This window comes from Salvia hispanica, chromosome 3, assembly GCF_023119035.1.
Source record: "Salvia hispanica cultivar TCC Black 2014 chromosome 3, UniMelb_Shisp_WGS_1.0, whole genome shotgun sequence".
NCBI lineage: Eukaryota > Viridiplantae > Streptophyta > Magnoliopsida > Lamiales > Lamiaceae > Salvia > Salvia hispanica.
The window spans coordinates 40,801,295-40,815,294 of record NC_062967.1 but is presented as its reverse complement, the minus strand read 5'-3'; the positions used below and the strand labels follow the sequence as shown (position 1 = coordinate 40,815,294).

The following is a 14,000-nucleotide window of genomic DNA, read 5'->3' as shown; positions in this document are numbered from 1 at the left end:
TATCGAACTTCAATGGTTGGAAGATCAAGACCAACCCTGAACCAATCCCAAACAACAACATTCAAAACTGCATGTTCCATTCATTAAATCAAAACATACTTCAAGAATTCACCTCTGAATTCTTTCCTTGAGCTTGAGCAAGAACTTCTCATTCCCTTCCTCTGCAATCTGCAACAACCTCTCCACAAGATTCTTCCTTTCCACTAATCCAAGATTCTTTACATCAACCTCCCTCGATTTCCCTTCTTCCTCTGTGAGTATCCCTCTCCTTACACGGAGATTGGTTGGCAGCTTCTCAAGAGCAGCCCATTTTAGTGCCTCTTCATCATCAACTTCTGCAGAAGACTTTGAGAAAACTTCCACTCCCGTGTTCCTCCATACGTTCGAGCTGCTCAAACGCGCACTGCCAACTCTGAATATGTCGCCTCCTTCCATAACTGCTGCTTGAAGCAGACAGCCACCGATAAAATTTAGAAGAAATCAGAGAGCTTTCATGCAAGAGATGATGAAACTAAGACAGATCGTGTGCTACTATGTTTGTATAGTGTCATGGACTCATTTTTATAGGTAGCTTTGGCCTTTGGTTATGAAACATGAAATTACAACTCTCTCCGTTCTAAATTATTTGAATCGTATTTCATTTTGGGTTGTATCAAGTTATTTAAATAATTTCCTTTTACGATAAAAACAAAACATCTAATCTACTTGCCTTATTTTCTCTTTATTGTCCTACTTTATATTTTTTTTTCTCACTTTATTTTATCTTCGTTTAATATATCTTGTTTTATTATTATTTGATGGATTTTTTGTCTAAAAAATAACCGTTATTATTATTTCATTGGAGTACTATTTTAAGGATCATTTTGCTAAAGAAAATATATAACCTCATCACCGAATATCAAGATACTGATAGCATGTCCAAGTAACAAAATATAATATGGTGATAGATTGTGCCAATTTACCCTTCAAGAAGGAATATAGTCAAAGTAATTTATTAGCCTTTTAATCATAAATGAAATTGAAGACAATTATATATTTTCGAGACAATTGCATACTAATTAGATTACTTGGAACTGTCGCCATTTTTGTCATGTAACTATTTATTAGGTTGTCACGAGACGTTTGAACTCTTCGCGTGCAATATTTATTTAATTTTACTTGCAAAATATAATACTAAGTATTTTTGTAAAATAGTACACAAAAATTCAGGCTATAAATAAGTGGATGGTAATTCAAAAATTTTAGTTATTAGAATTACAAGAAGAAAATCTCATGCAAAGGAGTAGTCATAAAATTATGGATAGTAAACACGATTAACCATAACTAATGACAAGGTTTACTAAATCCCATTGAATCCTAGCTAAGAACATTTGTGACTCCAAACTCAACTAAATTATCATTAAACTATACGCCTCCTACTAATTAATGTGTATGATATTGACAATACTAACATGAGATGTGACATTTGAAAAATATGAGTATTAGGGTTAAGTTGTAGATGGGATGGCCTAACTAATTCTATCGTAATACGAATATTTTGAAAGACTGCTGGTTGAGTGGCAGCAATTAAAAATGAGTTTCAAATACATTTATAATAATGGATAATTCATTTTTCAAGAAATGCTTCTTTCGTGTACTAAAAATCCTACATTATCATTGTCAAGATACTAGTAGATGAATATAATATTAAATGTAAGATATAGCAAGAATGCGTTTGTAGTCCAACGGTTAGGATAATTGCCTTCCAAGCAATAGACCCGGGTTCGACTCCCGGCAAACGCAGTGCAGTTGTTTTCATTGTCTCTTTTGATTCTTGCATGAACCTCATATTCCTCACCACTTCATCTCTCTTGCTTCTCTCACTCCTCCATGCTGCCGTTGAACAATTCCTTTTTCTTCAAAGATATTACTCAAGCTATGTTATCACACCCCGGGTGATCATGAGGGCCTCGATCAGATCTTATACTCGCGACATCATGGCACTTTCGGAAATCCACCAATCCCTCTTGTATGGATTCGAACTCCGCTTCTGTTATGATTGCAGGGGTAAAAAGCTAATCTTGTTTAAAATTTAATTAAGATACTAGCATGTAATTTCATCACTGGAATCATCATTTGGGCACCAAGGATAATAATTTGTCCTTTGGTAGTCTATTTTTTGTTCTGCAAATTTCGGAAAAGGCGTTTGTCCTCTTTCGAGGGAGTAGAGTCATTTCTACAAAGTGACAACAAACTCGCTCCAATTAGGTATTCCTATTCGGACATAAAGAAGATGACTACAAATTTTGAAGATAAACTAGGGCAAGGGGGCTCCGGTTCTGTTTATAAGGGAAAGCTTCGAAGTGGCCATCTTGTAGCAGTCAAATCACTTGGAAAATCCGCAGCAAACGGGCAAGACTTCATCAATGAAATAGCAACTATTGGAAGGATCCATCATGTAAATGTTGTCCAACTTGTTGGATATTGCGCTGAAAGATCAAAGTGTGCCCTCGTTTTTTATTACATGCCAAATGGTTCTCTTGACAAGTACATCTTAAACAAAGAAAAATCATCTTCATTGGATTGGGACATGAAATTTAAAATTGCAGTTAAAGTGGCTCGAGGGATTGAGTATTTGCACCATGGTTGTGACATCCAGATCTTGCATTTTGACATCAAACCTCACAATATACTTCTTGATGATAAGTTTGTCCCAAAAATATCAGATTTCAGGCTAGCAAAATTATGCGCCACAAACAAGGAGGCAGTTACTTTGACGACTGCTAGAGGAACTATAGGGTATGTTGCTCCTGAACTTATCAATAGAAGTATTGGCCGAGTGTCTTACAAGGCCGATGTGTATAGTTTAGGGATGTTGTTGATGGAAATGGTAAACTTAAACAAAGATTTGACACGAAACAATGATGAATCTAGTAAGTATTTCCCAAACTGGATATACGACCACTTGAACAAAGGTGAGGACATTGACATTGGAAATGATAATGAAAATGATGATAGAAACATTGGTCGGAAGATGACTATAGTTGCGTTATGGTGCATACAAATGAATCCAGACAATCGTCCATCAATGAATAAGGTGCTAGAGATGTTAGAAGGTGATGTCGAACAACTGCATATCCCTAACTATCCAGCGTATATGGCAGGAAATGAGGATGAAAACTGGGCTACAAATTCAAATGGTTCCATGTCATTGTTGCATGATATCAATGATAGCAGCATTATTGAGATTGTTAGTATTGCTTGAATTTGTGTTATCATCTATATTTTACTTAGAAACAAGTTCCACTTTGTTGTGCATTTGTGATTTGTTCATAATCAGATGTAACATGAAGTGAATTACTATATTAATTGCTATTAGTTATTTTCATGATCTTGTGAATCATAGTAGTATTAAAGAATTCTTTGTTCATCCTATATACAAACTAAGTAGCTGGAGAAGTTGGGTTTTTGTTGAGTCCATTTCTCTCTGAGTTTCATAGACACTCTGTCCGTTCCTACTCCAGCACATAAGAGTATACTTAAAAAAAACTAGCATCCATTCTGTTTGAATCACTAGGAATAACTTACATAAAGATAAGATATTGACATGGAATGTTTTAGACATAGAAGAATAACAGGTTTAATCCTCCAACAGTTTTATATGGCTCAGAATAGAAGGCGTATCTGACAGAAAAGGCATCTTCTTCTGCTGCAGTTCCTCACAATCTTCCCAACTTGCTGTTCTTGGCTCAAGGGGCTGGCGGTCAGGAAGTTGCAGACCTTGCTTGATACGCCCTAATCTTCGTGAAAACAGGACCTGCTCTGTTGTGACAGGCAGACGAGTGGATTGATATTCTTGAAGAGCTGAAGCTAGATTCTCGACTCCCCACTTCTCAAGACACTTCCCGAGGACTGCAGCATCTAATATCGACATGTTTGTGCTCCTCAGACCATGCGGTGTAGTCGGATGAGCTGCATCTCCAATCAAGACCACGTTCTGCCAAACAATTTGGCCCAGCGGTTCACAGTCGTATATCACATTCAAGAAAGGATCTTTTGTTTCTCGTATAACTTTCATCAGTTCGGGTACCCAAACCTTCTCTGCTGCTTCATGCATTTTGGCGATCATATCACTGCTTACTTTCATGGTTACCGAGTTTCCCTGATTCATTCACCAACAATTATATCATTTTTTTTCCCGTACACTTCATCCACAAACAAGAATATGAACAACTTGCCACCATCGACAATCCACAGAGAGAGAAGAAGGGTATACCTTAAGCTGTGGCTCCGGCTGATTCACGTACCAAATCCAATTGATCCGCTGGTTCAACAGCTCATAAAACACAGAGTGAGTTCCTGATCCCAAGTCGAAATATAAGCATTTCCCAAGATCAGGGAAAGCCTTCTTGAGCCCAAGAATGGTGTCCGAATCCTCATTGTTCGAAAAATCAAGGACTCCTCTCCATGCACAATAACCTGAATACCTAACTGAATCTGTAATTTAGTCGAACGAACAAACAAACAACATCCCGAATTTTCAGCTAAATCATCAACAACCGATTCACAAACCTCAATTTAAGCTCGGGAAAGAAACTCTGCCGTATAGAAGAGAGACAGCCATCAGCTGCCACAAGAAGATCACCTACAACCTCAGTCACCTCTCCAGATTTAGAAGCTTTAAGCTTCACCTTCACGCAATTTTCGTCATCGGAAACGCGAAAGGAGAGAAACGTTTGCCCCCAGTGGACTGTCCCTGGAGGCAATGCCTTGTACAGAAGGCTGTACAGATCAGACCAGAGTGCTGCTCTAAAATTGAATTTCTCATCCCTTGTTAGCATCCGATTGATTTTCTTCTCCCCATCAGTTGCTTCACTCTACAATGTCACAAATTAGCACCAGAAACTCATTAATCTCACACTGAATTGTGATTATTTCCACATACTATTCTGAAAAATCAAGGAACTGATAAAATTTCACCCTACTGATCCTAATTCCTAACCTAATTGAATCTCCGATTAAAAGCACAATCAACTAGCAATGTATAAATTGGGGGAAAACAAATCTAATTAGGTATCCTATTCAATTTCGATAACAGAACTATAATTCGGTGGTTTACTTACTTGATCAATTGTGAGCGGCAATGTGGTGAGGTCGAGCGTATGAGGTTGATCGAGCCATGATTTGATGAGTTTCTGCGATAAAAGGTCGAGGCCGAGTCCGGCACCGGTGGCGCAACCCGTCGCTGGGGAGCTTGTTTTCTCCAGCACCACTACTCCCCAGCCGGCGGTGATGAGCGCGTGGGCGCACGACAAGCCTGCGATGCTGCCGCCAACCACCACTGCCTTCCCCTTCATCTTCAAACGACAGCGTTTCAAGTTTCTCGATTTCCTTAGCTATATGCCAACGTCATTAATTTGAGTGGCCTAGTATTTTTTTCTTAAAGACTGTGAGTAGATATTATTATTATGAAATTATTGATATTATCCTCCGAGCTGGTGCGATGGTCGAATAATAAAAGTATTTTTATGAGCTTATAAATTAAGGTCGACTCAATTTTATTTAATATTGTTTTGTGAGTTAATAAAAAAAAAAATAAAAGTAAAAATAGTATTGTTTTCTTTTTATAAAACATTTTTTTTTAACAATGTTTCAATTCTAATGAGACAAATTAAATATTATTTTTTTTTAATAAGTGTTCACTCAAAACGATCTTACAAAATTGATCAAGAACAACATCTCAAAAATCAAAATGGACTTCAAAACCATAAGTCGGATCCTTCTTATTTCCTACAACCTCATAGAGTCATGTATATATTTTTAAATTCTTTTATTATATACGGAGAGTATTAACCTTTATTTCCCCAATCCGTTATTTAAAGATATATTTTTGACTTTACACTGATTTTAAAAATTTAGTTGATTTTATAAAGGAAATGAATGAAAAAATTAGTGGAATATGAGTCTCATTTTTTATATTATATTTCCTCTGTCCGTGAATAGGAGTCTCGATTCACTTTTACAATAAATATTAATAGGGTCTCATCTTCCACTAACTCACTTCACTCAGATCTCATTTAAAACGAATACTATATGCAAGTAGAACATCTATTCCACTAACTTTTTTCATCCATTATTCTTAACATTTTTTAAAACTCGTGTTGTCCAGAAATAAGACTCCTAAATAGGGAACGGAGGGAGTAGTATTAATCTTATATTAAAATATGAGTAGTCTTATAGTAAAATATGAGTGTAATGAGTTAGTGGAGTATAAATTCTATTATTGAAAATGAAAAAAAAAGAAGATAAATGTGTCTTTTAATTACATGACAAACTATTTAAAAGTTTTGGTGGACGGATGTGGTAATATTTTAATATACATCTTAATTATATATATGTATGCAGGATTTTGGTTGGACTAGTAATCTATTGTGTCAAACCAATTAAACCGTGTACGGTTAATCTGGTTGTAAAATACATGTGACCCTGTTTTGGGTGCGTCAGTTTTAGCTAAAAAAGAAACCACACAACTATGTCATGTTCGTATATGTCTGTTCAGTCTTTCACCTCATGCCAAAATATGCGGGGCCGCGGGAGTATATTTTTACATTTTAGATTATGGTAGTATTAGATTTTTAAATTTTCAAATGTTTGGTATTAGAAGCAATGACTGATCTAGAAAATCAAATACGTGGGGTTGAAAAATAATTAATCATATAGTAGTAGTATGTATAATATTTAAGAAATTATTATATAACAATACAATTTGAATATTCATTATGTATTCTTAGGCACGGTGATTAATTAATACAAATATCCATATTTTAAAAATATAAAAAAACACATCATACAATCTCTTAATTTAATTTAAGATGTTTTAAAAAATTTAACATTTCATATTATTTTATCATTTTTATTATTCTAATTATGCCTTTGTTAACTTCTAAGTACAACTCTTAGGAGTAGTATTTGATTTTATTAAATACAAATAAAATAAAACTCAAAATCGAACCAAATTACTGAATCATACATTTTGAATTTACTTTGACTCTATTATTAAATTCAATTAAACTAAACAAGCATATTCAATAGGTACTATATTAATTAAGTTCACACAAGAACGAAATAAAATGCTATAACGCCGCATTAATAGATACTCCCTCCGTCCCAAGGAAGATGAGCCCTTCTTTGGACGGCACGAGATTTTATGCAATTATATTTTGTATGTTAATAGGAGAGAATAAGTAAGAGAGAGGGAATAAAGTAGAGATAAAGGTGTTTCTATTTTAAGTAATGGGTCATCTTAGTTAGGACAAATCAAAAAGGAAACTGGGTCATCTTTAATGGGACGGAGGGAGTATATTTTTAAAAAGTGACTTAGGTTACAAAATCACAGCGCTGCTCTGTTATCGTTAGAGCATCTCCAATGCTAAACAGAAATGAAGTAGTAAGTAAACGCGAAACCCACATCACACCAAAATCCTGGATCCGAACCCGGACCAATTTGGCTCCGATTTAAGCCCCAACACATGTTATTGAATCAAAATTACGATTAAATTACGGAATTAAATTTACGAGACATATACGGGAAAATTAATTAATTGCATTTAAAAAGGTACATAGATAAAAAAAATTACATTTAAAAAGGTACATAATAAAGAAAAACACCTATCGCCGCCTCCGTGCCCACAACTCTTCAATTATATCCTTTTGGAGTTGAATATGAGCATCCACTTGGCGCATGTTGGAAAATTCCTTGAGGCGGTCGGCTTCATCGAGAGGTACCCCACGTCGTACACTAGGGGTGGTTGTTCCGTGGCTTGGACCGGCTTCATCGTCATTGGCCCAACTAGTCAGCTTGTACGCCTTCGTCTTCGACGATCATGTTGTGCGTGATAATGCAGGCGTACATTATCTGGGAAACGCATCCGACATCCCACAAATGCGTTGGACCCTTAATTGCCACCCATCGAGACCGGAGCACACCAAATGCGCGCTCCACGTCCTTGCGCGCCGACTCCTGTCGTTCCGCAAAGTAGGCCTTCCTTTCATCACTTGTTTGCCTGATCGTCTTCACAAAGACAGGCCACCGAGGGTATATCCCATCCGCCAAGTAGTAGCCCATATCATGCCCGTTGCCGTTGGCCACAAATGAGACGGCTGGACCGACGCCCTGGCACTTCTTGTTGAAGAGGGGAGACGAGTTCGGGACGTTGAGGTCGTTGTTCGACCCGGCTACCCCAAAATACGCATGCCAGATCCACATCCGGTAATCAGCTACGGCCTCGAGGATCAACGTGGGATTCTTTGACTTGTAGCCGGTCGTGTAGGCCCCCTTCCACGCAGTCGGACAGTTCTTCCACTCCCAATGCATACAATCTATGCTGCCTAACATCCCGGGAACCCATGCTTCTCCCCGTGCATCTGCATCAAATTCCGACAATCTTCGGGAGTAGGGCTTCGAAGGTACTACTCACCGAAAATGTTTATCACGCCCCCACAGAAATTCTTCAGACATTCCAGGGCTGTCGACTCACCGATGTGTAGGTACTCATCCCACATGTCCGCCGCGCCTCCGTAGGCCAACTGCCTGATTGCCGCCGTGCACTTTTGAATAGAGGTGACACAGATATCGACGCTCTAATGCGCCAACGATGCGCATAAACAACTCCCCGCGCATTCTAAAACGCCGCCGGAACATGTTGGCGGGAATCCGCGGGTTCTCCGAAAAGTAGTCGTCGTACAGCCCGCGATGTGCAGCGGCGTGATCCCGATCAATCACCGCTCGGCGGTGGATAACCCGTGGAGGGCGAGGTATCGCTTGCTGTTCCACCCTACGCATGTACCGCTCCATCTCGCGGTTCACGTAGGCATTCATAGCCTCGTTCATCCTCCGTTCGTACTCCCCACCACTACCACCACTACCACCACCGCTACCACCCGCGTTACTCATCGCTCGATGATGCTCTTGTACGTAAAAGTTAGAGAGAGAGAAAACTCGTTAAAACAAGTGGTGCAAATGAAAATGAAACTAAAATCGCGTTTATATAGGTTTTTTTTTTTAAAAAAAAAAAACAATATTCGGCGCTGGCCGATCGGGCCGCCACAATGGCGGCCGGCCGCATCGGCTAGCGCATCGGCCAGCCGCCCACCAATCGGCCAGCCCACGCCGATCGGCTCGCCGGTTAGCCGCTCGCCTGCTCCAATGGATCGGCTAGCCGATCGGCCAGCGCCGCGAATCGGCTAGCCGGTCGCTAGCCGACCATTGGAGATGCTCTTATTTCCAATCTTCTGCAAACTACTCCTAGTACTGTTAATTTATCTTCTTTTTCAATTTAATCAAAAAGCTTTTTCATTTTAGTGAAATTATTGTCTCCCCTTATCGTCTCTATTCTTCTGATTCTCTTCCTCATTTCTCCTTCCATGGAGACGAAGTAGTCATAGCGTGGGCTCGACGGCCGATTCTAGGAGGCTTTCGGAGGTATTGACGGCCCCGACCCCACCTGGGCCATCATTTTAGAAGTCTCTTTTTTTTAGAAATCTCATATTTTTAAATATTTTTATCAGAAGTCTCATTTTTTATTGCCATGAATTTTAAAAAATTATTCGACTTTATAAGTGAGAAGAGTAAAAAAGTACGTGAAAGTGTAAATTTTACTTTTATTTATTATTAATTTTATACTATGTGAATTACTCCTTTGATTCCGGCCTCGTCTTCAAATAAGCTCCCTGATTTCAAAAAATCTGTGAAATTGAAGTATGTGAAGCTTGGATATCATTACCTCATCACTCATGGAATGTACCTATGTTTGTCTCCTCTGTTGGTGATCGTTGCGGCTCAGCTGTCCACATTTTCTCTCCAGGACCTTTATGTGCTTTGGGACCATCTCCGGTTCAATCTCATATCAGTTATTGTTTGCTCCACCCTCTTGGTCTTCTTGACGACTGTGTATTTTGTCACGCGTCCTCGCCCTGTCTATCTTGTGAATTTCTCGTGTTATAAGCCAGATGAGGATAGAAAGTGCACCAGGCAGATTTTCATGGAGAGGTCCACGTTGACTGGCAATTTCACTGATCAGAATCTTGAGTTCCAGAGGAAGATTCTTGAGAGGTCAGGCCTTGGTGAGGATACTTACCTCCCTGAGGCTGTGCTGAGGGTTCCACCGAATCCTTGTATGGCAGAAGCGAGAAAAGAAGCCGAGATGGTGATGTTTGGTGCAATTGATGAGTTGCTTGCGAAGACCTCTCTGAAGCCGAAGGATATTGGGATTTTGATTGTGAATTGCAGCCTTTTCAATCCCACTCCCTCGCTGTCTGCAATGGTTATCAACCATTATAAACTGAGGGGGAACATTATTAGTTATAATCTTGGCGGGATGGGTTGCAGTGCTGGTTTGATATCAATAGATCTTGCTAAAGACCTGTTGCAGGTGCACCCCAACACTTATGCTCTGGTTATCAGCATGGAGAACATCACGCTCAACTGGTATTTCGGTAATGAGAGATCCATGCTCGTTTCCAACTGCCTCTTCCGTATGGGAGGCGCTGCCATTTTGCTGTCAAACAAAAGATCTGACTACTGGAGATCCAAGTATCGGTTGGTGCATACAGTCAGAACCCACAAAGGTTCTGATGACAAATGTTTCTCCTGCGTCACGCAGATGGAGGATCCTAACGGGAAGGTAGGAGTTTCTCTGTCGAAGGATCTGATGGCTGTGGCTGGTGATGCATTAAAGACCAATATCACAACGTTGGGCCCTCTTGTGCTACCCATGTCCGAACAGTTGCTTTTCTTCGCCACATTGGTGGGGAGAAAGTTGCTGAAGATGAAGCTGAAGCCATACATCCCGGATTTCAAACTGGCCTTTGAACACTTCTGCATCCATGCTGGTGGAAGGGCTGTGCTCGATGAACTGGAAAAGAATCTTCAGCTGTCCGAATGGCACATGGAGCCTTCAAGAATGACTCTATACAGGTTTGGAAACACTTCCAGCAGCTCCCTCTGGTACGAACTGGCGTATTCGGAAGCCAAGGGAAGGATCAAGAGGGGAGACAGGACGTGGCAGATCGCCTTTGGATCTGGTTTCAAATGTAACAGTGCTGTGTGGAAAGCTCTCAGGACTATAAATCCAGCAAAGGAGAAGAGCCCGTGGATTGATGAAATCGACAAATTCCCCGTGGAGGTTCCTAGGGTCGCAGCTATATGATTCTTATTTATGCAAAATACATTTGCAACGAAGTCTGCGCCCGAACGTCTCTTGAATTCTTGAACAGGATCCAATAAACTGTTTTCACTTCACAACATGCCACAAAATAGAACTTCTAAACAGGTAGACAGCCTAATCCTAGAACCTTAAAACCCCCCTCGATGTCTGCTAATTGCTGTCTCATTCCTTGGAAGATTTGTTGATGAGCGACTTGTGTATGTGGGGGATCACGCCACCACCAGCAATGGTTCCTTTGATGAGGGTATCGAGCTCCTCATCACCACGAATGGCCAGCTGCAGATGCCGGGGTGTGATACGCTTCACTTTCAAATCCTTGCTAGCATTCCCAGCCAACTCCAAGACTTCAGCAGTTAGGTACTCCAATATGGCAGCAGAGTAGACAGCAGCAGTGGCACCGACTCTTCCATGAGCAGTCGCTCGCTCCTTCAGGAGCCTATGGATACGACCAACAGGAAACTGCAGGGAGAGAATTTATATAATACCACAAGATGATATGATTCATTTCAAGAAATGAGAGAGATAAAAGATGCATGAAATGCTGCAAAGAATCAAGATCCACCAACCAGTTCTAAAACAAGGTGGCCACAAAAAAAGAATCTTGATCTTTTAGCACTTTGATGGAATAAAAGTTGCAAATATATATGTTATCTTGTATGACAGATTTTTTATATACAAAATAGATCCTGTAGATGCTTTTAGGAGATACGAGATCTACACAGTTGAAACGACGTATAAAACACGACATGGACTGTTTGTATGCCATATCTGCTACTTCTTACCTACTTACAAAAGCATTCATTTCATATTTCTTTATGCATTCACGTTTTCTCATGTATATGGCTACTTAGGCTAGTCACTCAAAGTAGAAAATTTATAAGTATGTAACTGAGATATATATATTTCGAGCTAAAGGGTTTTACATTTACATTGAACAAATACACATCAGCTAGTTCATAGTTGAGAAACAAGCCCATAATGAAGCATAATGCAGATCAAAACATGTGCATGAAAATCTACCCTAGCAAACAAGGAAGCCAAAACAGCACAAAAAGTTAATCACACTTGACAGAAGTAATCACTCAACTGGTTATTCAAGAATAAAACAAATGTCCAATCTCAATCTTATTAACTACTCCCATTATCCATCCATTTCAGTATGACAATCACAATAGTGCACAAGAAAATTTTCTGCTCACCACGTTCTTAAAATTACATCGAAAAGCTTTCTGCAAACCTTTCACTCAAGTTTGTTGTGAAAGATCCATTCTGAGACATCAACACTGTGAATTCAACCTAGCACACTTATTCCACATCCCACTAGTATTTCAAAATTATGGAAGTCCCAACCAATATATACAGGTTTGCTATCTTATAGTAGTTCAAGTTTCTTTACACAATACTCACGCAATATTCCCCAAAAAATAATCTGTTAGAAAATCCCCACCAAAAAATCACTATCTATGGATGTATGGATAATAATAATTGCTCGACCACTTGCATATCTAACAACCAAAATTACATTCAATAACACAGCGCATACTAATCAATTCAGAGAATTTTTCATACATGCTTAATCCGGAGCAGAGTAGCAACTCTAAAATCACACAATTATAGGCATAACACGTATACGTGCAAATCTACACAGAATACGGCGCAGTCTAGAAAAGCGTAACCCCTCCATGACCGAGACTATAGACCAGCTCAATTAAATAACACAGATAGCTTAAAATGATATATTGACAAATAGACGCAAAATTCACACGAATTACATGAAAATGATGCAAAAATTCTGAAAAAAGAGTATAAACATGAAAAAAACCTGAAGTCCGGCGCGAGAAGAGCGAGAGATAGGTTTCTTCTTGTCCTTGTCTTTGTCCTTGGAAGCCGGAGTTTTTCCCGTCAATAAACCCTTGGCTCCTTTCCCCGACATTCTGTAGTTAGCGCAGATCTGCGAATTACACAGAAATTCAATTCAGAATTCGAAGATTCTCTCTCTACGCGACGACGATTTCTCTCTCTGCACGAGTGAAGTGTTTGGATTGGGTGTGCTTTGGTAACTGATTTGGGCCTACAACCCCATTACTTATGAAATTCATTTACATATCTAGATTTAATTTTAAAAGATAAAATAAAAGTGGTTAGAGATGAAAATGCCAACCGACTATTACGTACAAGTATTTAAAACTGGATATTCAAATATAGATTAAAGATTTATTCATATAATAAAGCAATTTGTTGCGGATCCTTTTTTTATAAAAGAACAGGTAAGCATTCATATATTTTGCATATTAATTGCATTGGTGTTGGTTGAATCAACCATCAATATATTTTTTTAGAAATGGAAGTTTTTCTAATATTATTTAATGTGCAGTTTGAGGAGACTTCAATATTTCCTTTTGTCTATTACTTAAAAATAAAAATGTTGCATTTTAGAAAATTTCTTTTGAGTTGGTGGGACCCATTTTTCAATAACATTATTTTTCTTTTTATCTCTCCCTTACTTTATCAATTCTGTATTAAAATTCGTGTTGTTTCAAAAGTTTTTGTTTTTAGAAAACGGAGAGAGTACTATCATTCTTTCTATACATTCTCTTTTCCTTTAATTGGTCATTTGAGTATGAATCGTTTAAATTGTAGAGTATGTTTTCCAGACTAGTATTAAAACTCGTGTATGGGTACAAGCAAATCAACTCCGATCATACATAATATATAAATTGTAGAGTATGTTACAGAGGCAATGAAGAAGTATGTTACAGAATATATTCTGTATTGAAACGGACATTGTACGGGTTG

At 38.8% G+C, this 14,000-nt stretch overlaps 4 protein-coding genes and 1 non-coding gene across 5 annotated transcripts; 3 read left to right on the top strand and 2 right to left on the bottom strand.

The window, feature by feature from the left end:
* Window positions 1-1,710: 1,710 nt before the first annotated feature.
* Window positions 1,711-1,782, top strand: TRNAG-UCC. The gene has a single exon. It is a non-coding gene; the product is annotated as a tRNA-Gly (tRNA).
* Window positions 1,783-2,272: 490 nt separating this feature from the next.
* LOC125210181 (rust resistance kinase Lr10-like) lies at window positions 2,273-3,244 on the top strand. The gene has a single exon (XM_048109752.1). The coding sequence runs from the start codon at window positions 2,273-2,275 to the stop codon at window positions 3,242-3,244; it is 972 nt and encodes a 323-aa protein (XP_047965709.1).
* Window positions 3,245-3,515: 271 nt separating this feature from the next.
* On the bottom strand, window positions 3,516-5,400 carry LOC125211082 (aurachin C monooxygenase/isomerase-like). Its single transcript, XM_048110768.1, has 4 exons — window positions 5,103-5,400; window positions 4,552-4,856; window positions 4,256-4,466; window positions 3,516-4,141 (listed from the first exon to the last, which is right to left on the bottom strand). Exons 1-4 carry the CDS (start codon window positions 5,334-5,336, stop codon window positions 3,620-3,622), a joined length of 1,272 nt encoding a protein of 423 aa, XP_047966725.1. The 5' UTR covers window positions 5,337-5,400; the 3' UTR covers window positions 3,516-3,619.
* A 4,277-nt stretch (window positions 5,401-9,677) lies between these two features.
* Window positions 9,678-11,186, top strand: LOC125211886 (3-ketoacyl-CoA synthase 11). Its single transcript, XM_048111846.1, has one exon. It carries the CDS (start codon window positions 9,777-9,779, stop codon window positions 11,184-11,186), a length of 1,410 nt encoding a protein of 469 aa, XP_047967803.1. The 5' UTR covers window positions 9,678-9,776.
* Window positions 11,187-11,221: 35 nt separating this feature from the next.
* Window positions 11,222-13,250, bottom strand: LOC125211888 (probable histone H2A variant 3). The gene is made up of 2 exons (XM_048111848.1): window positions 13,027-13,250; window positions 11,222-11,663 (listed from the first exon to the last, which is right to left on the bottom strand). Exons 1-2 carry the CDS (start codon window positions 13,135-13,137, stop codon window positions 11,367-11,369), a joined length of 408 nt encoding a protein of 135 aa, XP_047967805.1. The 5' UTR covers window positions 13,138-13,250; the 3' UTR covers window positions 11,222-11,366.
* Between the last annotated feature and the right edge of the window lie 750 nt (window positions 13,251-14,000).